This window comes from Anser anser (genome assembly GCF_964211835.1).
Source record: "Anser anser genome assembly, chromosome: 10".
Lineage (NCBI taxonomy): Eukaryota > Metazoa > Chordata > Aves > Anseriformes > Anatidae > Anser > Anser anser.
The window spans coordinates 19,510,548-19,530,868 of record NC_139730.1 but is presented as its reverse complement, the minus strand read 5'-3'; the positions used below and the strand labels follow the sequence as shown (position 1 = coordinate 19,530,868).

The following is a 20,321-nucleotide window of genomic DNA, read 5'->3' as shown; positions in this document are numbered from 1 at the left end:
TTTTTTAATGTTTATATGATATACCAAATTCCAATTTGTGGCTACAGTCTCTTGTCCTGTTATTAGGCAATAAAGAGAAGAGTCAGTCTGGTTTACACCTCCCATCAGATATTTAAAAATACTGATAAATTCTACCTTCCTCTCCCCCCGGCCCCAACCTGCTTTTTTCTCTTTTCCATATTAAACATTCTCAGTATTAACCTCTTTGAACTGTCCTCACCTTTAATTGAAATGCAGACAGCATCTCAGCAGAAACTGAACTCAAAAGGTCTATGCCCCCCTTCTCTGTTCTGAGGACACTCCTCCTTTCTGAATTTAAGATCTAAGATCAAAAGCTTAATTTTAATATGATGGAGACTGAAAACTTTAAGATGTTGCTTGTCTGTGGGAAATAGATATTATACACACACACAAAAAAAAAAAAAACACATAACCCAACTAATCTGAACAAGCAGTCATAAATGTCACAGTTCTTAGTGATTTCAGTGTTTTGAGTATTGTTGCAAAATATTTTAACATTGCAAGAGTATCACAGAGTCATCTAGGTTGGAAGAGACCTCCAAGATCACCTAGTGCAACCTCTGACCTAACACTAACAAGTCCCCCACTAAACCATATCACTAAGCTCTAAATCTAAACGTCTTTTAAAGACCTCCAGGGATGGTGACTCAACCACTTCCCTGGGCAGCCTATTCCAATGCCTAACAACCCTTTCAGTAAAGAGGCTCTTCCTAATATCCAACTTAAACCTCCCCTGGCACAACTTTAGCCCGTTCCCCCCTCGTCCTGTCACCAGGCACGTGGGAGAACAGACCAACCCCCACCTCGCTACAGCCTCATTTAAGGTACCTGTAGAGAGCAATAAGGTCGCCCCTGAGCCTCCTCTTCTCCAGGCTGAACAAGCCCAGCTCCCTCAGCCGCTCCTCGTAAGACTTGTTCTCCAGACCCCTCACCAGCTTCGTTGCCCTTCTCTGGACTCGCTCGAGCACTGCCATGTCCTTCTTGTAGTGAGGGACCCAAAACTGAACACAGTACTCGAGGTGCGGCCTCACCAGAGCCGAGTACAGGGGGACAATCACCTCCCTAGCCCTGCTGGCCACACTGTTTCTTATGCAAGCCAGGATGCTGTTGGCCTTCTTGGCCACCTGAGCACACTGCTGGCTCATATTCAGTTGACTATCAACCAATACTCCCAGCTATATACCAAATTTGTTATAAGCGAGACCACGCAATTTCCTGGTCTATCGAAGATAATTTATTAATTAAGTAAGCAGGTACAAGCAAAACAGCGCTGGGCGGCTGGGGAGTCTCCGCTCCACCACAGCACGCAACTTTCCCTTTTCAGTGTCGCCGTTTTACAGCATCCAAGACTTGTTGAACCTTCTGAAGCTGCGCAGTTCGTTGTTGGGGGTCGTTGTTTTTTCTTTCAATGATCATGCGTTGTGCTCATGTTCAAGGGGGAGGGTAGTGAAGGCAAACAGTATTTCACAGAGTCTTTGTTTTACCAAGGATGTTTATCCAACACCCCCTCCCCACTATCTACTTGCTTAGTCTTCCCCCTTAACAAGGTCGTAAATTGCAAAACCTTATCTTCTCAGCAGATTCTCTGAATTCCTTTTAAAGACAATGAACAAACACCCGCTAGTTTATCACAATCCCTCCTTTTTCTTTTTCTAACATATTTTGTTCATTGATGAATTTTTGAAGCACTTGTTTGCTCAATATTAAAGTTTCTGCGTCATCCTCCTCCTGTTCAAGAGATTCATATTTCGCACGCACAAGCATAAGGTGAGCTGCCTCTAATCGTTTTTTTACAATCGCGATTATTCGATTGAATATACATGGTCCAAAAGTTAGTGTTAATATGAGCAGCAACAAATGTTCCCATGTGTAAAAGATCAAAACTTCTGTATTCCACTTCCAGTGTTTTGAAAATATTAAAATGAAAGTTTAAGAAATAACAAAGTATGTTGCTAATAAAATAGCTGCGGTGGTTGTTATTGCCAGATGAAGAAAACATTTGGGAATGTTATTTAGACTAGAGACAGCTGCATACAGCAGATAGAAGTTGAGGAAATGAGGGTGGGGAAATAATTGTAATATTTCTCCTTTCTTTTTCCATCTCTGGGTGTTTATTGAAGCAGAAAATTTGTCATTGGTCTTTCTTTGTAATTGGCCCTTTAATTGGCTGGCTTTCCTCCATGTAAAACATGGGAGGAGTATGTAGGAAAAGTGAAACACATGCCTGCAGGGAAGGAACAAGAGGTAGAGTGTGATTTAATCTCCACTAAGCCAAACTTTCTCTTTTCCTTATGTAAAGAAAAAAAAAAAATTCCTTTAACATAATCTTTCTACTGGAATGGAACTTCTCTTTATAAAAGGTAGGTTTTTCTTATACAGGCTCCTTCAATAATGTGACATTTAGTAGGTGACTATTAGAAGCACCTTCGTAGACTGCAAATGTGTATTGGTGATTTAAGTGAGTGGGAGTATTTCTTGTAGTGCTTCCTTCAGTGGAAGTCTAGCAAGAACAGTGTATAAATTCTGCACTCTTGCAGTGCAGTTGAGCTGTGGCAGTATTTGGAGCCACAGTCTGCCTGTGGTTCAGCAACAGTTTGATGGTGTCTCCCTATTTGCCTTGAAAACTAAAGCTTTCTCAGAATGTAAAACACAGTGGAATTACTCAAGTTGTCAGATAGACATTCTCCTAATGTAATGCAACTCTACAGAATACTGAGGAATGTTTAGGGACAAGTGAAAGCAAGAATAAAGAAAAGGAGGGTAGACGACAGGCACGTGGGGAGGGAGTCAGAAAACAATGATAAGCTATAGGAACCTTTGCCATGTAAAGCTATGGACTTGAAGTTTTGCTGTTTTTCTTATTTATTGCCATTTGCTAGGTTATAAGTATAGCAGTGAAATACATAATTTGCATAAATATACTCTTAAAGCAGGTTTAATTTTTGTTGGGCTGCATTGTTTCATTCAAATTGAACTGAACTGTCTTACATGCAGTGATATGCCAGGAAAAATTAAAGATTATCTTGTTTAGAAGTTTAAATTTAATGACGTTTAATGGTCATATGCCATCTAAGATAATGACCAGGTTATCATACTTAGGAAAATCTATATGAATCACAATCCTATTGGCTTCAGGGTATTCTTCCACAATGGAAGTCACACCACAGAGTGGAATTCAAAACCTGTAAATAGTCAGGATTTGAAATGTTAACTTGGTAAGGTGTTTACTACAGCATGTCTTTTCTAATAGGTAGAGTAAATAAAATATATATATTTTTTAAAAAAGGAAAAAAAGAAAAAAGAAAGAAAATATAGAATGCTAGACATTAGATTATGTGAAGTCTGAGCCTTCTGTGACTTCTGTTGTTGAGAAGAATTTTGAACTAGCATTATGAAGTGATGGCTAATATGTGATCCTCCCTAGTTACCTTGTTTCTGTTCTGTGCTTTGTATTGTATCCAGGTTTTTACTAAGTTTCTGTAAGCTGTAAAAACTTTCTACATTTTTTCCCAATTTATTCTAAGAAATGATATTATCACAATGGTCTTTACATTTGTAAGAGTGATGCTTTCATTTTTGGTTTCATTTTTTTAAACCACTGAAATCCCTTAGATTTTTAATAAATTTTTGGTAAACGTTGTCAATGTATGATATGAATACAATTATTTCCTTTTTTTATAGTGAAAAAAGGAAGGCTGGATAAAGCAGCTGGTAAGTCTGATTTCCGTTTTAATGTCTGCTTTACTTTATTTTCCTTGAAAATGCATATGTGTATCATAACAAATCATTTAAACCTGGGATGACTAATATACATGTCATCAAGAGTTCCTCACCAAACAAATGAGGAAGTGTTCTAAAGATCAAATTAACAAAAAAGATTAGACTCTTAGTCTGTTATTTTCAGTTGCTAATTGTTATTGTCTCTCAAACAAGTGTTAAAGATATTTCCAATAAAAAGCAATTTTACATAACTTTACCTAAATATGTCATGGGTCAAGAGAAACTTTTATTACAAAGAGTGCAGTGTTTTAGGTTCACCAGGTGGAGGAGTATCTGAATTTTCCCAGCGAGGAAAAAGCAGGTAGGAGGACATACCTAACTGATGAGCAGTTATGTAGGTCAAGTACAGGCCCTAGTCAATAAACATGAGCAAAATCAAGCTGCACAGGATGTTATAAATCTGCCTCTAGGACCAAGATTTAGGCAAGGAATAGGAAATATATATATATATATATATATTTGGACATATATATATATATCCAAACTTAGCCAGAGATTTCTCACATATAGGTAAACTAGATTTTTTTAGATTCTTCAAGATCTTCGTAAATCATTATACCAGCTTCTCCTGAGAACTAGAACCTAATCAGTGCAACAATTTGCCAGTAGTTGTCTGGTTATTAGGTTTAAGTGACACCTGCAAGTTGTTCAAAGTTAACTGGATTAAAGAAAGATAACCTGAAGTAGCACAGGTTAAGCTGCTTTCTGAGAACCTTATTTTTCAACTCTGAAGTAGCTGTTCTTCACAGTACGCTCTGAAGTATGTGTATCAAGTACAGACGGAAAAAACCTCATTAATATCCTCACACAATCAAACTGTTCTGTGGTGTTCAGCAAATCTTTTATTTTATATGTGCTCAAAGGTGACAATTTACAAAAGATGATTGTCAGACTGAATTATTTGATACAAGTTAAGTAACTTTTAAATTACCTTATTCTGTAGAACACTTGTTAAATAGTGTGAATGGTGTATTCTCTGATAATTGCTCTTTTTTGGGGTGTAGAAATTTATGCAGATGGTGACTGAGTATGGTGTTGACATAGCCCCATGTTTCTCAAAACTCTAAGATTCTCCTGATTTGTTCCTCTGTGTAAACTGCCATAAAGCTGCTGTGCTATGTTTTGCATTGAAAGCTAAAAATATGAGCAAAGGCACAACCTGCTCTTCCTTTTCCTGCACAGCATTGCACCAGACGGCCCCATTTTTGACAGCCAAAAAGTTGGGAGTTGCAGTAATGGCTCTGTGGACACAAAACTTTTTTTTTTTCCTTTTACAAAATCTACATCTCCTTTCCACTACCAGAGTAGCTGAGTAACATTCACTTTTGACAGTTACTCTTTCAGGAGGTTACATATCTGCTTGTGTGGAAGATAGCTTTTACATTTTGTTACTTGATATAACTCAAAAAATCTGAAGAAGAAGGTTAATTAATAGTAAAGTGCTGGAGGGTAACATCTAGATACAGGGAAAAGCTAAAAAGGCCAAGGAACTCCTAGTGAAACAGCAGTTTTAAAAGGCATATTACAAAGTTCCAGGCAAGAGAAAACAATGATAATGCAGACAGACTGAAAATTTTTTAGTTCTTATTCTAGAAATGGACCTGGGGAAAGATGGAAAGTAATCAGGATTTACTACTGTTTTCAGTAGTAATTTAATTAATTGTTCTATCTTATCATTTGTTTTCCTTTAAAGTAGTGAGTTTTAACTTTGGGTGAGGTTGTTGTGTTTTTGATTTACATTTAGAAATAGATGCAGGTGCTCCAAATGGTTGGAATTAAACCCTTTAGGTTGCTATTTTTCAGACAAGTGATTATAATGGAAATCTGTTTTGAAAATTTCTCACAACTTAAGCTGCTAGTCTCCAAACCAGAAATGATTTTTTTTTCTAACTATAAAACACAAAATTTCACCTTTTGACTCAAGTAAACAGGAAGATTACTAGGACACTGTGAATCACACATTTACACCATTTTTCAAAAATAAGCCAACAGACTTCTAAATCTATATCGACTTAGTCAATATTTTGTTCAAAGTAAGAACAAAGATGTATTTGAGGTGATTGGTGTCTTATAGAAAATACCATTGGTCACTGTTTTTATTTAAAAAAAAAAAAGTTCTTGTTATGTAACATCTTTTAGTCCTTTTGTCAAACATTATCATTTTTCCTGGTTGATAAGATGTACATAGAGGATGTACAGAGGTAACTTCTCTTTCATGCTTTTTGGTAGTTGCTGTGTAATTTGATACAGCATATTCAAGAGGCTGTTGTAGACAAACAGCTTCCCCTCTACTTAGAGTGGTTGATTAATCTGTGTTAATATAGACAGCTCAAATAATGGCTTGTTTCTTGGGCACATCTTTGACAATAGTTCTAAAAAAAAATAATAATAAAAAAAACCCATATGCCAGTGTTGATCCTTATGTAGAATGCTGGATGTTAATACAGGCTGAAAAGCTTTTCTGGATGGCTGTGTCAAGACAACATAATACGCCCTTTTCTGCACTAGATTCCTGTGTAAGGCCCTGTCATGATTTTGGCTGGGATAGAGTTAATTTTCTTTGCAGAGGCTTGTCTGATTCTGTCTTGGATTTTTGATGGAAATAGTGGTGATAACACAGCTATATTTCCGTCATTGCAGAACAGTGCTTACACAGACTTGGAATTTTCTGCTTCTCCTGCTGCCCTGACAGCAAGGAGGCTGGTGGTGCACAAGAACTGGAGAGGGACACAACCAACACAGCTGACCCAAAATGACCAAAGGGATGTTCTATAACATATATCCAGCTCAGCAATAAAAGCTGGGGTAAAGAAGGAGGAAGGGGCTGGACATTCAGTAATAGCATTTGTCTTCCCAAGAAACTGTTATCCATAAGTCTTGCTTACCTAGAAGTGACTGAACATCAGCCTACAGATAGAAAGTAGTGAACAAATTCCTTGTTTTGCTTTGCTTGTTTGCAAAGCTTTTGCTTGACCCATAGCTGTCTTTATCTCAAGTCCATGAGTTTTCTCACTTACCTTTCTGTTCTTCGTCCACATCACACTGTGGGGCATGAGTGCAGCTGTGTTGTGCCTAGCTGCCTATTGGGGTTAAACTAAAATAGGCCCTAAAAGGTAGAGTAGTTCTTGTGCTTTTTTCAGTGATATTTTCAAGCAGTTTGAAAAATTTTCAGTTCTATTCTTTCTGCTGTTTAGGTCCTATTTTAAGATTATTAATTCAGTGCATTTGCAATAATATTTACAAGAGTGAGTTCAGTTGGGGACAGCACTTGAAGACCAGTTTGTAGTTGCAACTACAGACAAAACTAGATTCACACACAAAAGATGTGATGGAATTGCGTTGCTACAAGTTTGTGGTCTCACATTAATTGCACAAAGGTTAAATAGCTATTCCCCATTATCGTATCACCTGAAAGCCAAAGAAAATTTGCAGAGAGGATATGCATGCTGGTTTCATGTAAAATCTAACAGAGAAATTGATAAATAATCAGAGAAGCCATATCTGGAAGCTGATCCCCTAAAATACTTGTTCACATGTAGGATTATGTTCTCTCCTACCTGTAATGTACAGGGATTTTCCTGTTATAATCTCATAATTAATAAGGATTTCCTTGTTCAAATCCACATATTTGAGAGGCATCTTTGAATGTGTTCAATGGGTAAGAGTTAAACCTCTATAACCTTGGAGTTGAATGACTTCTAGAAGAAAAATAAATAAATAGGACTGTAACTAAATGTTCTCGTTACTACTTTTTCAGATGCATTCAATACCTATGTTGTTTTGAAAGTCCATAATTTGAAAAGCACTACAATAGACAGAAGAGGAAGCGAACCTTCCTGGGAACAGGACTTCATGTTGTAAGTAACAGCAGATTCATATCAATTTGTGTTGCATCTTTGCTGTATTTGGATAGGATAGTTTAGAACAGTTCATAATATCTGAGAAAACATACAATCAGCAAAAGCAAAGGAAAAATTACCCAGCTCAGAGAAGGTGCCAGGCAAGTTATAAGGAACAGAACCAAGTTATTCAGCCACATCACAGATCAAGGCCAGCAGCCAACAAGGGAAAGAAAATATTTGTCTCTAGGTTCTTTAATTCTGTGTGATATTTTAAGAATACAGGAATAAGAGGAAAGACATCTCAAATTGATTCTCATGTAACTTGATTTCTATTTTTCTCAAATTTCCTTCTGTGATTCATATGTTCTTTCCATTTAATCTATTTAACAGCATATCTAGGTAGTTTCTTTACTGACCTGTATCATTTTTCATTTCTGTCTGCGTATCTTTGTCTTCTTGTCTCCATCTTGTTATTCTTTTTTGTTCTCGTTTCTCCAAAACCTTATATAGCCTCTAGAACCTCACTGCCCAAGAATGTCCAAGCATGTACACGCTGACTGATATTCTGATGAAACCTACTTTTAACTGAAAATTTCAAAGCAGTTAATGAGGCTACCCCACTATCTCAGTATTTAAGAACAATAAATATGCAACCTCTACTATTTTTCTGTCCATTCTCCCATGCTTTTGATTTCCTCCTTTCTCCCTGCATAAATCTTTGTCACCACATGCTCTTTTGTGGAAACTGATAGGGTAGAGTTGGTTGAAATGTTTTTACAAATTTAAACACTATTTGGCTTTTTTCTTTGACGTTGTTCTCACATTTTTATCCAAATGTTTTTGTGTTTTGTCAAAGAATATTTTGAACATTTCTACTCTATTTACTGATTCTTACAAACTATAAGTATCTTTTGACAGGCTCTACATGTAACATTATTTGGAATAAGCCAATAAATTTTAATTTTACTCTATATTAAGGGTGACATTGCTAAAATCTCCATCCTTTTTTTTCTTCTACTTCACATATATTTCATGTAAATCAATGTTATTTCATAGTGCTTTTAGTCTCACTTGATGTCCTTAGATTCATCGGAATTTTATGCTGAAGTTATTAAATTTGGAGTTTTTCCTGATGTCATGCAACTGATTTCTTTCTGTTGTTGTGCAACTGAGAACTGTTACAGAATATCAGCTTGCTTTAATTGAAGACTAAGACGGACCAGTTTTTATTTACATTAAGCCAATATTTACACCTTCTTTGCATGACATTTTATGGCTAGAGTAATGGAATATCAAAGAGGTATTCAAAAAGGCTGGCTTCCAACCATGTAAAACTAATCTTAATCTGGGGCTAATTCCTCCTCTGCTTCACAGTCATCAGGTTTTTTCTAGCAGACTGTTCAGAGCTACATCTTAAATTATCCAAACTGGAGTAGTTTATCTGTCTTTGCAAATAATGAGAAAAATTAATATCAATATGAATATCTAGCCTTTATAAAGTTATACTGCAACTGTAGCTTGTTGAAAATGATTGTCATTTTCTAACATACACCAACGTTGTGTCAAGATGATTTTTTTGGCACTTTATTAATCTGGACATAAAAGTTTTATAAAACACTGGGAGAGTATTGAGTGGCAAGGTAATAGCGTATCAGGAAGATCAACAGGTAAATTTCAGCAATTACCCTATCCATCACCTTTGGTGAAGGAGGCAATTAAAAATAACTTAAAATGGAAGTGTAACATGTCCTTTAAATTTTCCTAAAAAATGTGTTAAAACATGTTTTTTTGTTTGTTTTATATTTGCTTTGCTTTTATTCATAATGTACGTAAATGAGTGTTCCATGACATCAGTGAGAATGAGCTCTTTATTAGGATTATTTTTAAGTTTGCAGTTTATTACTAATATAACCATAAACCAATTTCCAGCATGCACTGACATAACTAAATCTAATTAGAAGTTGGAGAAAATAATTTACATGCCTGCTGTAGCTCTATCCACTGCTTAAACTTATAACCTGACAGACGTTTAAAAGGTACTATAAAAATACACTTATATGGATTTTGTACTATAAAGTCATGCTGTTGTCTATTTTTTAAGGATTCTCCATTTCTGCCTGTTATAGTACAAGCGTATAGTATAGTATAGAGCAGTTTTCCCACCGTATTTGTTGCACATTGCGCTGTTCTACAGTGCAACTTGTCAATTCTGATGATGGGAATAAGCTCCAAACATCTTTTATCCTTGTCTTCTTTACCATGAAAACAGGATATTAGGAACTGACTTACTTCCCTGTAGGAGATTGTTTCTGTTCCTTCTCTTTGGGTTGTTTTTGGCTTTGTTTGCTGTTATGAGGGAAGATGTAATTTTTTCCCATACCATTGTAAATTACTCTTAGCTGAAGCTGATGGTCCATATGGATTGACAGTGTGTGCAACATCATGGTCAACATTGTCAACCCTTAATTTCATTAAAAATATTCCTATGAGTTTTATGTTAAAAATGATTCTGAATCCTACTTTCACTGAAGAACTCACCTACCAAAGATCAGCTATTTTATTTTACTCCTGTACGTATGTTAGTTTTGGTGGATCTTGAGAATGCAGATTCTTTAGGGCTGTCTTGAGGAGACTAGTGTCCTGTGGAGGCTACTGGAAAACTTGTATGCAGAAGCTGCTCAGAAGAACCTGAGCTAAATGCACTTCCTGGTCCTGTATTATTTTTGGGTTATATCCAGTAGTTCCAAATCATGTAGCAGAATAAGGCTACTGATGACTGGCAATTGTGCCACATATTTCCAGCAGAATTGTCCTCATCAGTTTGTAAAAAGCAGTTTTGAACAATGTCCAGTCTAATGTCTACATCATGACTCTATTTTGCATTTTATGAGTATACTGAAAATAAAACCCCTCTGTATGTACTGTAAATCACTAACTCAGTATTATGATGGAGTAGAAGAGCCTGCATTTTCAGTTTAATGATTTGTGTATTCATTGTTTTTAGTGAAATCAGTGCTGATGAAAAGGGCTTCACTATAGAGCTGTGGAAGAAAGGCTTGCTCTGGGACAGCATTTTAGGAATTTTATGGATTCCCCTTGCAGCTGTGGAGCATGCAACAGATGTAAGTTGACCTTCTGTGGAAATATAAAGCAAATGAGTAAAACTTAATGAATTTCTCATTTTTAGTCTCCCAGACTAGTGTAATGACACTTATAATTGATATAAATTTATAATCTCAGTTGCTTCAGTGTGTAATACTGAGGCATAGTGCACATGTGACTCAGCGACAACTGACGTCAATTAGCCATGTATACCCTGGAGAACTGGCTCACACACTGAGTCAGGTATAATTCAGTAAGTAGGTTAGAGTTCATTTGTACTCTAATTATTAGAGAGGCAGAGATGGTTCAGTTTATGGGTTTTGAGCCAGGGAATTTCAAATTGTGGTTCTTGGCCTTGGCTCTTCATAGTGTGACCTTGGGTAAATCTCTATTGTAACATGGGAGAAAAAAAAAAAATCTGTTCTGTCTCAAGGGAATTGGCTGCTGTGTCAAAGAGGAAAACACAAATTTTCTCTGTGGTAATGAGGAAAGAAATAGTACAATGAGAACACAGAAAGATGAGTGGAGAAAACGGGTAGATCCCAAGAGTTATTAAATATCCAACATAGTCGCAGCTAGCCACCAGGGTAAGCGTGCTTGCTCTCAGGCTAGAAAATCAAGAAAAAGGATTTTCAGGACTGGAAATACTGAAGGAATTTGCAAGAACTGTGAAACAGTCTGAAGTGTGAAAAAGAAGAGATGCCTTATTCTAATACTCAACAATTCTCACACCCATCTGTTTTCATCCACATAGTTCATGGGGTCTATATAAAAAAAATTAAAAACCTCTGAATTTAGGAAGATTGATTTAGCCTATCATTTGAGAGTTCCACTTCACCTTTTCTTTTCAAATAAAAATGTTTGCCTTGTATTCTATCTGCCCCTCTTTATTTTTTTTTTTTAAATGCAATTGATGAAGTAAATTGGATAATGGAGTAAATGGAGAGAAAATCAGAAAATCTCTTCCTTATAGCATATCCCTTTAGTCTCCATAGACATTTCTTTGTAGGAACTAATTCATATATACGTTGAAATGATATTCTGATTCTTGAGAGGATGGGTATAGAGGTATAGAGCAAGTAACTCCTGTTTAAATTAGAAGTTTCTCTGTTTCACAGCTGCCAAGAACCACTGAGGCCCCAAGTTCAGTTGTTTTGCTCTGCTACCCTAGCTGTTGTGTTATGACTTCCTGATGTGGTAGTTGTGGCTTAGTAGTTAACATAGAAACTCTAAACAAGGTTGTAAAAGTCTTAATTTCTTCAGACTCTCTGAGCCTCTATTTATAATTAGGTTACCGATGAACTTTCTTAGTTATGTATCCTGTTCATCTCAACTCTGCAGTTCTGCTATGGGCTATAAGAATATAAGGGAGAGTTGCTTCAGCTCCACTCTTTTTTGGTTTGGTTATTAGCATGTTATTGATCATTCAGCCTTGCTAGAATGTACTTGTTTGACACCAGTTCAAAGGGGAACTGAAGGTCTCTGTTCATAAGGGTAGCTTTCAATATTTATATTTCTTGTATCATAATTATCTGATCATCTTAATATGGATTTGTCTATGCTGTCTGGAATGGATTCTAAGATTTTTGGTGTTATAGACTCCCATTGAATTAAGGGAAACTTGATTTGGGAAAAAGTGGATAATGCTATAAATCCTATGCAGGTATCTTACAGAATATTTTTCCAGGAAGGTCCAGGTGCCTGGTGGACATTGCATTCTGAAATAATAAAAAATGGAAGTGAGATTCAAGGCACAAGAACACCAACTTCACATGAGATCTTACTGGATGTCTACTTTGCATTACCATTTGGTGAGTTAAAGATGGGGGTGTGGGGAAACATCTATAAATATCATAATCAAGAAATTAATGCACTAAGAAGTTTCTTTAAATACCAGCTCTCCAACCATTCTGTTCTACTTTAAGCTCCTGAAAGAATGTCAAATGGTATTTTTTCTATAGACTTTTAGTTATTAATCACTGAAATGTAAATAATGAATCAGAGTTAGTTCCCATGAGAAGCCACACGAATCATTTTGCTGTTTAATGTTCATTCATATGTAGATGATTGAGCTACAGAAAGAAATATGCTTCCTTAAAGCTCAGACTACTAGATAATAAATACTTCATATTTTTGAATTACATGGTCTAAAATTGAATACACCGATACAGCTAATGCTGATTAGAGCAAACAAGTTACCTTGGATGTTTGACTAAACTCATGTTAACAGAATCATAGAAGGGCTTGGGTTGGAAAGGACCTCAAAGATCATCTAGTTCCAACCCCCCTGCCATGGGCGGGGATGACACCCACTAGATCAGGTTGCCTAGGGCCTTGTCCAACATGGTCTTAACACCTTCGGGGATGGGACATCCACAACTTCTCTGGTCAGTCTGCTCCAGTGCCTCACCACCCACTGAGTGAAGAACTTCTTCCTAACATTTAATCTAAATCTCCCCTCTTTTAGTTTAAAACCATTCCTTCTTGTCCTATCATTATCTGACTTAGCAAAAGTTGCACGCGCTCTTTTTTTTTTTTAATAAGTCCCCTTTAAGTATCAAAATGCTGCTATGAGGTCTCCCCAGAGACTTCTCTTCTTCAGGCTTAACATCCCCAGCTCTCTCAGCCTTTCTTAATAGGAGAGATACTCTATCCGATAGAATATATCTAATAGATTGTATACCTTTTCACAGTGCAACTGTGAACTCTTTTGGATTCCTGAGTCACCAACAGGCCTTGTGTGTGTGTGTGTGCGTGTATATATAATATATATATATAAAACTCTAGTACTATTTTAGCAAAGAAAAGAGCATTTTAAAAGTTAATTTAAGCCTTATTTACACTCTGTGCTTTTTTTCTTCTTTTTTTTTTCTCTCCAGCAGCCACACACAGTTTTCAGTTGTCTGAAAACTGAGGTTGGTACGTAGGAACTGCTTCCTTGCTATTCATATGTGCCTTTGTCCTAAATTATTCCCACTTATGAGACCATCTTATTTCCTTTAAGCATGATGGAAAGTAAACATAACTTGAAAAGACTGAGTCTTTAAGTACAAAACCAGAACAGTAGTACAAAGAAATTGTGGTTTATAAAGATGATGACAGAAAAGGACAACAATGTGTACAGTAAAAGTAGAACAGCCATTATAAATGGAGAAAACTTGGTACTATTGACACGTTCAATACACCATGAATTCTTTTTGGAATGTTTTTTGAATCAGTAAAATGGTTAAAATGTCTCTTTACATAGTTTTGCTACATAGAAACCTGGTGGATGTCTGTTAAAGAAACTTGCCCTAATTGCATGTTTACAAGCTGTAAATTCAGGTTGTTACTGACTTCAGAGTGCTACCTAGCAGGAGTGTCAGGTTTAAAGTCCCTGTACTCTTGACAAATAAATTTGTGAGAAATTACGTTTTACAGACATTCCTTGGAACTCTAGACACTGAGTGCCCTAGAAATCCTGTAGAGGTCACTGTTATACTGTAGTTCTCTGTGCAGAGGGAAGCGTTTAAGAGCATTATGTCTCAGGTATTGAGGAAGACATTTATCTTCTATGTGGAGTTTAACTAAGTCATTACATTTTGATTGCTTATTCTGTTGAATGACTTTCAGTTTCAGAGAATCTGCCTTTGACTGTTAGAATCGGTACAATATTTTGTTAGCCCAAATTCCGTTGGAAAGTTAAAGACTGCATTTTCTCTTCATGTTTCCTGATAGTTGCCTATTTGAGAATGCCAGATACGTCATTGGCAGAACAATGTAATGAATTCAGTTGAAATGAGAGGTCTACATGCTTCTCTGACAAGATAGCTTCATGCTGACTTGAAGCATTGTATGTAGTGTTGGAGAAGTGCTGTAACGCATAGTTCACATATGCATATAGCATAGAACGAACGCATAGTTTGTTCATGGATGCTTTTTTTCTAAAAGTATGAGCTAACCTTACTTGTGGTAGCAGTAAGGTGTTCGTTTGACCACTGCCATCTAAACTGAGCTCTATTAAAAGACTACTAAGTAAAATGAGGATCTCATTTAAAATTCTATAATCAAATTCACAGAAATAAAATTTGGATATATGTATACATAAGGGATACAGGTTGGATGGGGCTTTGTGCAACCTGATCTAAAGGAAGGTATTCTTGCCCATAGCAGGGGTGGTGGAATTAGATGATCTTCAAGATGTATTCGTTACTGTTTATACACATTTAAACAAGTTTCACTGATTAATTACCTTACTTTAGGGTTGTCCATCTGAACTTCTTTGCCTATCACAGTATCACAGATTTCTAGGTTGGAAGAGACCTCAAGATCATCGAGTCCAACCTCCGACCTAACACTAAGTACTCCACTAAACCATATCACTAAGCTCTACATCTAAATGTCTTTTAAAGACCTCCAGGGATGGTGACTCCACTACCTCCCTGGGCAGCCCGTTCCAATGCCTAACAACCCTTTTGGTAAAGAAGTACTTCCTAACATCCAACCTAAAACTCCCCTGTCGCAACTTTTGCCCATTCCCCCTCGTCCTGTCACCAGGCACATGGGAGAATAGACCAACCCCCACCTCTCTACAGCCTCCTTTAAGGTAACTGTAGAGAGCGATAAGGTCGCCCCTGAGCCTCCTCTTCTCCAGGCTGAACAATCCCAGCTCCCTCAGCCGCTCCTCATAAGACTTGTTCTCCAGACCCCTCACCAGCTTGGTCGCCCTTCTCTGGACTCGCTCGAGCATGTCCATGTCCTTCCTGTAGCGAGGGGCCCAAAACTGAACACAGTACTGGAGGTGCGGCCTCACCAGAGCCGAGTACAGGGGCACAATCACTTCCCTAGACCTGCTGGCCACACTGCTTCTTATGCAGGCCAGGATGCTGTTGGCCTTCTTGGCCACCTGAGCACACTGCTGGCTCATATTCAGCCGACTATCAACCAACACTCCCAGGTCCTTCTCTGCCAGGCAGCTTTCCAGCCACTCATCTCCCAGCCTGTAGCTCTGCTTGGGGTTGTTGCGCCCCAGGTGCAGGACCCAGCACTTGGCCTTGTTGAACTTCATACAGTTGACCTCAGCCCATCGCTCCAGCCTATCCAGATCCTCCTGCAGAGCCTTCCTGCCCTCGAGCAGATCGACACACGCACTTAGCTTGGTGTCATCTGCAAACTTACTGAGGGTGCACTGGACGCCCTCATCCAGATCATCGATAAAGATATTAAAGAGGACCAGCCCCAGTACCGAGCCCTGGGGGACACCACTAGTGACCAGCCTCCAACCAGATTTGACTCCATTCACCACAACTCTCTGGGCCCGGCTATCCAGCCAGTTTCTAACCCAGCGAAGCGTACGCCAGTCCAAGCCCCGAGCAGCCAGTTTCTTGAGGCGAATGTTGTGGGGAACTGTGTCAAAAGCCTTACTGAGGTCAAGGTAAACCACATCCACAGCCTTTCCCTCATCCACCAAGCGCGTTACTTTGTCATAGAAGATCACGTTCGTCAAGCAGGACCTGCCTTTCATAAACCCATGCTGACTGGGCCTGATCGCCAGCTTGCCCTGCAAGTGCCGCGTGATGACCCTCAAGATAATCTGCTCCATGAGCTTTCCTGGCACTGAGGTCAAACTGACAGGCCTATAGTTCCCCGGGTCTGCCCTGTGGCCCTTCTTATAGATGGGCGTCACATTGGCTAGCCGCCAGTCAACTGGGACCTCCCCTGATAGCCAGGACTGCCGATAAATGATGAAAAGCGGCTCGGCCAGCTCCTCCGCCAGTTCTTTCAGTACCCTCAGGTGCATCCCATCTGGCCCCATCGACTTGCGCACATCCAAGCTCCGTAGCAGGTCGCCAACCATTTCCTCATGGATAGCGAAGGCCACATCCTGCTCCCCATCCCCTTCCACCAGCTCAGGGCACTGGGTATCCAGAGAACAACTGGTTTTGCCGCTAAAGACTGAGGCAAAGGCGGCATTAAGCACCTCAGCCTTTTCCTCATCCTTAGTAACTAGGTTTCCCCTCACATCCAGTAAAGGATGGAGATTCTCCTTAGTCCTCCGTTTCACGTTGATATATTTGTAAAAGGATTTTTTGTTGTCTTTAACGGCAGTAGCCAGGTTGAGCTCCAGATGAGCTTTGGCCTTTCTAATTTTGTCCCTGCACAGCCTCGCTACATCCTTGTAGTCCTCCTCAGTGGCCCGCCCTTTTTTCCAAAGATTATAAACCCTCTTTTTTCTGCTAAGCACAAGCCGCAACTCTCTGTTGAGCCAGGCCGGTCTTCTTCCACGCTGGCTCGTCTTTGGGCACGTGGGGATGGACCGCTCCTGTGCCATCACGATTTCCTTCTTGAGGAGCGCCCAGCCTTCCTGGACTCCTCTGCCCTTCAGAACCGCCTCCCAAGGGACTCGGCCAACCAGTGTCCTGAGCAGCTCAAAGTCAGCCCTCCGGAAGTCCAATACAGCAGTTTTACTGGTCCCCTTCCGGGCCTCGCCAAGAATAGAGAACTCTACCATTTCGTGGTCACTCTGCCCAAGACAGCTTCCGACCACCACATCTCCCACCAGTCCTTCTCTGTTTGTGAAGAGAAGGTCTAGCGGGGCACCACCCCTGGTAGGTTCACTGACCAGCTGCGTCAGGAAGCTATCTCCCACGCTCTCCAGAAACCTCCTAGACTGCTTTCTCTGTGCCGTGTTGTGTTTCCAGGATATGTCCGGGAAGTTGAAGTCCCCCACGAGGACAAGTGCCGACGATTTTGCAACTTCTGTCAGTTGCCTATAAAACTCCTCATCTGTCTCCTCATTCTGGTTTGGCGGTCTATAACAGACCCCGACCAGGATGCTAGCCTTGCCGGCCTTCCCGCGGATCCTAACTCACGGGGATTCAACCTTATCATTCCCAGCCTGGAGTTCCACAACATCAAAAGATTCTCTAACGTAGAGAGCCACGCCACCACCCCCTCTGTGCTGCCTGTCCCTCCTGAAGAGCCGATAGCCAGGCATTGCAGCACTCCAGTCGTGGGAGCGGTCCCACCACGTCTCCGTGATGGCAACCAAGTCATAGCCTGCCTGCTGCACAATGGCTTCCAGCTCCTCCTGGTTGTTACCCATGCTGCGTGCATTAGTGTAGATGCACTTCAGCTGGGCCATTGCCATCTTCCCCGGCCTAGCCATTGTTCCCCCTGGCACAGCTCCAACAAGCCTTGTTTGAGCCCCATCCCCCTTCTTACCTAGTTTAAAGCCCTCTCAATGAGCCCTGCCAGCTCCTGGCCTAGGATCCGTTTTCCCCTTGGAGATAGGGACCCGTCTGGGGCCATCAGGCCAGGTGCCGAGTAAAGCTCCCCATGGTGAAAAAACCCAAAATTTCTGTGCTGGCACCAGCCTCTGAGCCACCTATTAACCACGTGAGCTTTCCGTGTCCTCTCCGTGCCTCTCCCTTCCCCCGTAGGGATGGACGAAAACACCACCTGCACTCCCGCTCCCTCCACCAATCGTCCCAGCCCCCTATAGTCCTGTTTGATAGCCTTGAGGCTTCTCTTTTCAACATCATCACTGCCAGCCTGGACTATCAAAAGCGGGTAATAGTCAGAGGGGCGAACCAGGTTTGGAAGCTTCCTGGTAACGTCTCTGACCCTGGCCCCAGGGAGGCAGCAGACTTCCCTATGTGTGGGGTCAGGCCGACAAACAGGGCCCTCCGTTCCCCTGAGGAGGGAGTCGCCCACAACAATCACCCTTCTTTCTTTCTTGGTGGAGGCAGTCCTGAGGCGTGGAGTCAACTTCCTCACCTCAGGCATCCTCCCGGGTAGGCTTCCTACCTCATCCTCACCCGCCGGTCTCTCCAGCTCCAGGGCCTCAAACCTATTGTTCAAGGGCACCTGGGAAGGCGGCGCCGGAAGGGGAGGGCATCTCCTGCGAGGTCGAGCAGGGACCTGTCTCCATTCCTCCTCAACTCGCAGGTCCCCTCCCTCTGCCCGATGGCAACAGGGCAGGGGGTCCACCCCCCTTTGGGGCGTCTCACCCTGGTCCCTCTCCCTCCGGTCCTGCAGGGAGTCGCTCCACCAGTCTATCTCCCGCTCGCACTCCCTGATATCCCTCAACCTCTGCACCTCCTCCTTGAGCTCCGCCACCATGCGGACCAGGTCATCCACCTGCTCGCACCTCACGCAAGCAGTCTCCCTGCCTCCCGCCGATGGCAGCAAGAGGCTCAGACACTCCCCGCATCCGGAGACCTGAACTGCCGCATGTTTGGACGGGCAGTCGGTCTGGGTGTGCACTGACTTCCTAGAGAAAGCACCGTGCCTGGTGGAGACCATTGCAGCCCAGCTGACGGGAGAGTGCCGTTAGAAGAGTTGTCCCTATGGGCGGGTGTGAGCGCTCCGCCCTGCCTGCCCGCCCTGCCCGCGCTCACTGCCTCGCTAACTGCCGCGTCACTCCCCCCGCGTCACTCCCTGTTCGCCGCGCTCCTGGTCGCTCGCGCTCCCTAAGGGCTGCCTTTGAACGGCCGCGGGGAGGAGCTGTCGCTGACGCTGCTGGCCCCGCCTACGCCTCGTCAGCCTCCCTCACGAGGGCTGCCGGTGCCTGTCGGCTCCCTCACGTAGGCTCGATGCCCGAAAAATAGCCCTGCCTGTCCCGATCCCGCGCTCCGCTGCAGCACGCGTCTGCCCCGGAGCCGGTCGCCTCGGCAAGTGGCCTAGCAACAACACAACTAAGTTGAGAAGCTGGCTTTTAACCAGGTGGTTGTGGTTTGTACCTTTTTTTCCCCCTATGAATAGAAATGCAAGCATGAACAAGGACCTGTTGAAATCAGTTAAACCTGGAGTTTCCCCCTAGGGGTTCAATCTCTGAAGCATTCAACATATGTTCACAAACAGATGCCTTAACCGTGGGACTTAAGAGAAATCATTTCTAACAGGAGGTTAATGAATCACAGAATCACAATGTTTCTATCGTTAGCAGTTTTGCACAGCTGAATAATACATATCATATCTTTCTTTTAGATTACTTATATGTGTGTACTGTGTATATCCTTAGATTCTGAGACCCAATGTATGCAGGTTATAGATCTGGCCAAAATGTAGGATAGGAACAACTTAGGCTGCAATAGACTTTGTGGTATTTTGGGGACGAGTTTAAAAAAAATAAAATGTAAGAATAGTTGTTTCAATAACTCAAAGAGAGAAAATGTTAAGTGTTTACTGTCTACCCTAAGTTTCTATTGTGTTTTTGGACAAAGACAAGTAGATAACTATTATAACAGTCATAGGACATGAGTGAAAAAGGCTTCTTTAGGTGACTTTTCAGTCAACAGAACTCTTGTTCTGCAGTCAGAAGTATAAACCATCTGAAAAATATATTTTTCTAGTTTGTACCTGTATTTGTGCTTGGGATTGCCCTGGCCCAGTGCAGACCTTGCACCTGGCCCTGTTGAACCTCACAAGGTTCTCACAGTCCCACCTCTCAAGCCTGTCAAGGTCCCTCTGGATGGCATCTTATCCCTCCAGTGTGTTGAGTGCACCACACAGCTTGGTATCTACAACAAACTTGCTGAAATTAAATTTCTTTCAATTTCATTCAATTTTACTCAATTTCATTGGCCATGTCAC

General features: G+C 40.9%; 2 protein-coding genes across 6 annotated transcripts in view; one reads left to right on the top strand and one right to left on the bottom strand.

The window, feature by feature from the left end:
- Positions 1–1,489: 1,489 nt before the first annotated feature.
- Positions 1,490–19,448, bottom strand: LOC310904992 (uncharacterized protein). Of its 3 annotated transcripts, XR_014588714.1 has the most exons (5): positions 18,534–19,448; positions 12,418–12,463; positions 8,060–8,228; positions 7,359–7,499; positions 2,130–2,245 (listed from the first exon to the last, which is right to left on the bottom strand). XR_014588714.1 is itself a non-coding variant. In XM_083850457.1 (3 exons), coding segments are annotated over exons 1-3 (546 nt in total). In that variant the 5' UTR covers positions 19,032–19,448; the 3' UTR covers positions 1,490–1,612. The 3 variants fall into 3 exon arrangements, 2 of the variants coding, with proteins under 2 accessions (XP_083706583.1, XP_083706582.1); XM_083850457.1 differs by lacking the exons at positions 2,130–2,245; positions 7,359–7,499; positions 8,060–8,228 and adding an exon at positions 1,490–1,614; XM_083850456.1 differs by lacking the exons at positions 2,130–2,245; positions 7,359–7,499 and having other exon boundaries at positions 7,670–8,228; positions 18,504–19,448.
- The window catches only part of LOC310904991 (protein unc-13 homolog A-like), a gene marked incomplete at its 5' end in the record, with an annotated part of 58,692 nt that continues 40,581 nt past the window's right edge, over positions 2,211–20,321 (top strand). For all 3 annotated transcript variants that reach the window (XM_083850453.1, XM_083850454.1, XM_083850455.1), the window contains 5 exons: positions 2,211–2,265; positions 3,703–3,732; positions 7,559–7,658; positions 10,648–10,765; positions 12,409–12,556. In XM_083850453.1, coding sequence (XP_083706579.1) covers positions 2,211–2,265; positions 3,703–3,732; positions 7,559–7,658; positions 10,648–10,765; positions 12,409–12,556 — 451 coding nt within the window. The remainder of the gene's footprint in view (positions 2,266–3,702; positions 3,733–7,558; positions 7,659–10,647; positions 10,766–12,408; positions 12,557–20,321) is intronic.

What these genes read in the sequence shown, in the direction of transcription:
- LOC310904992 (XM_083850456.1), bottom strand. Translation starts at nt 19,031, where the DNA reads ATGGTCTCCACCAGGCACGGTGCTTTCTCTAGGAAGTCAGTGCACACC. An exon ending in TACCCGGGAGGATGCCTGAG is followed by an intron (nt 12,464 to 18,503) that starts GTGAGGAAGTTG and finishes TTATTATTTCAG; the next exon opens with AATGCAATGTCCACCAGGCA. An exon ending in CCTTCCTGGAAAAATATTCT is followed by an intron (nt 8,229 to 12,417) that starts GTAAGATACCTG and finishes TGAAATTTTCAG; the next exon opens with TTAAAAGTAGGTTTCATCAG.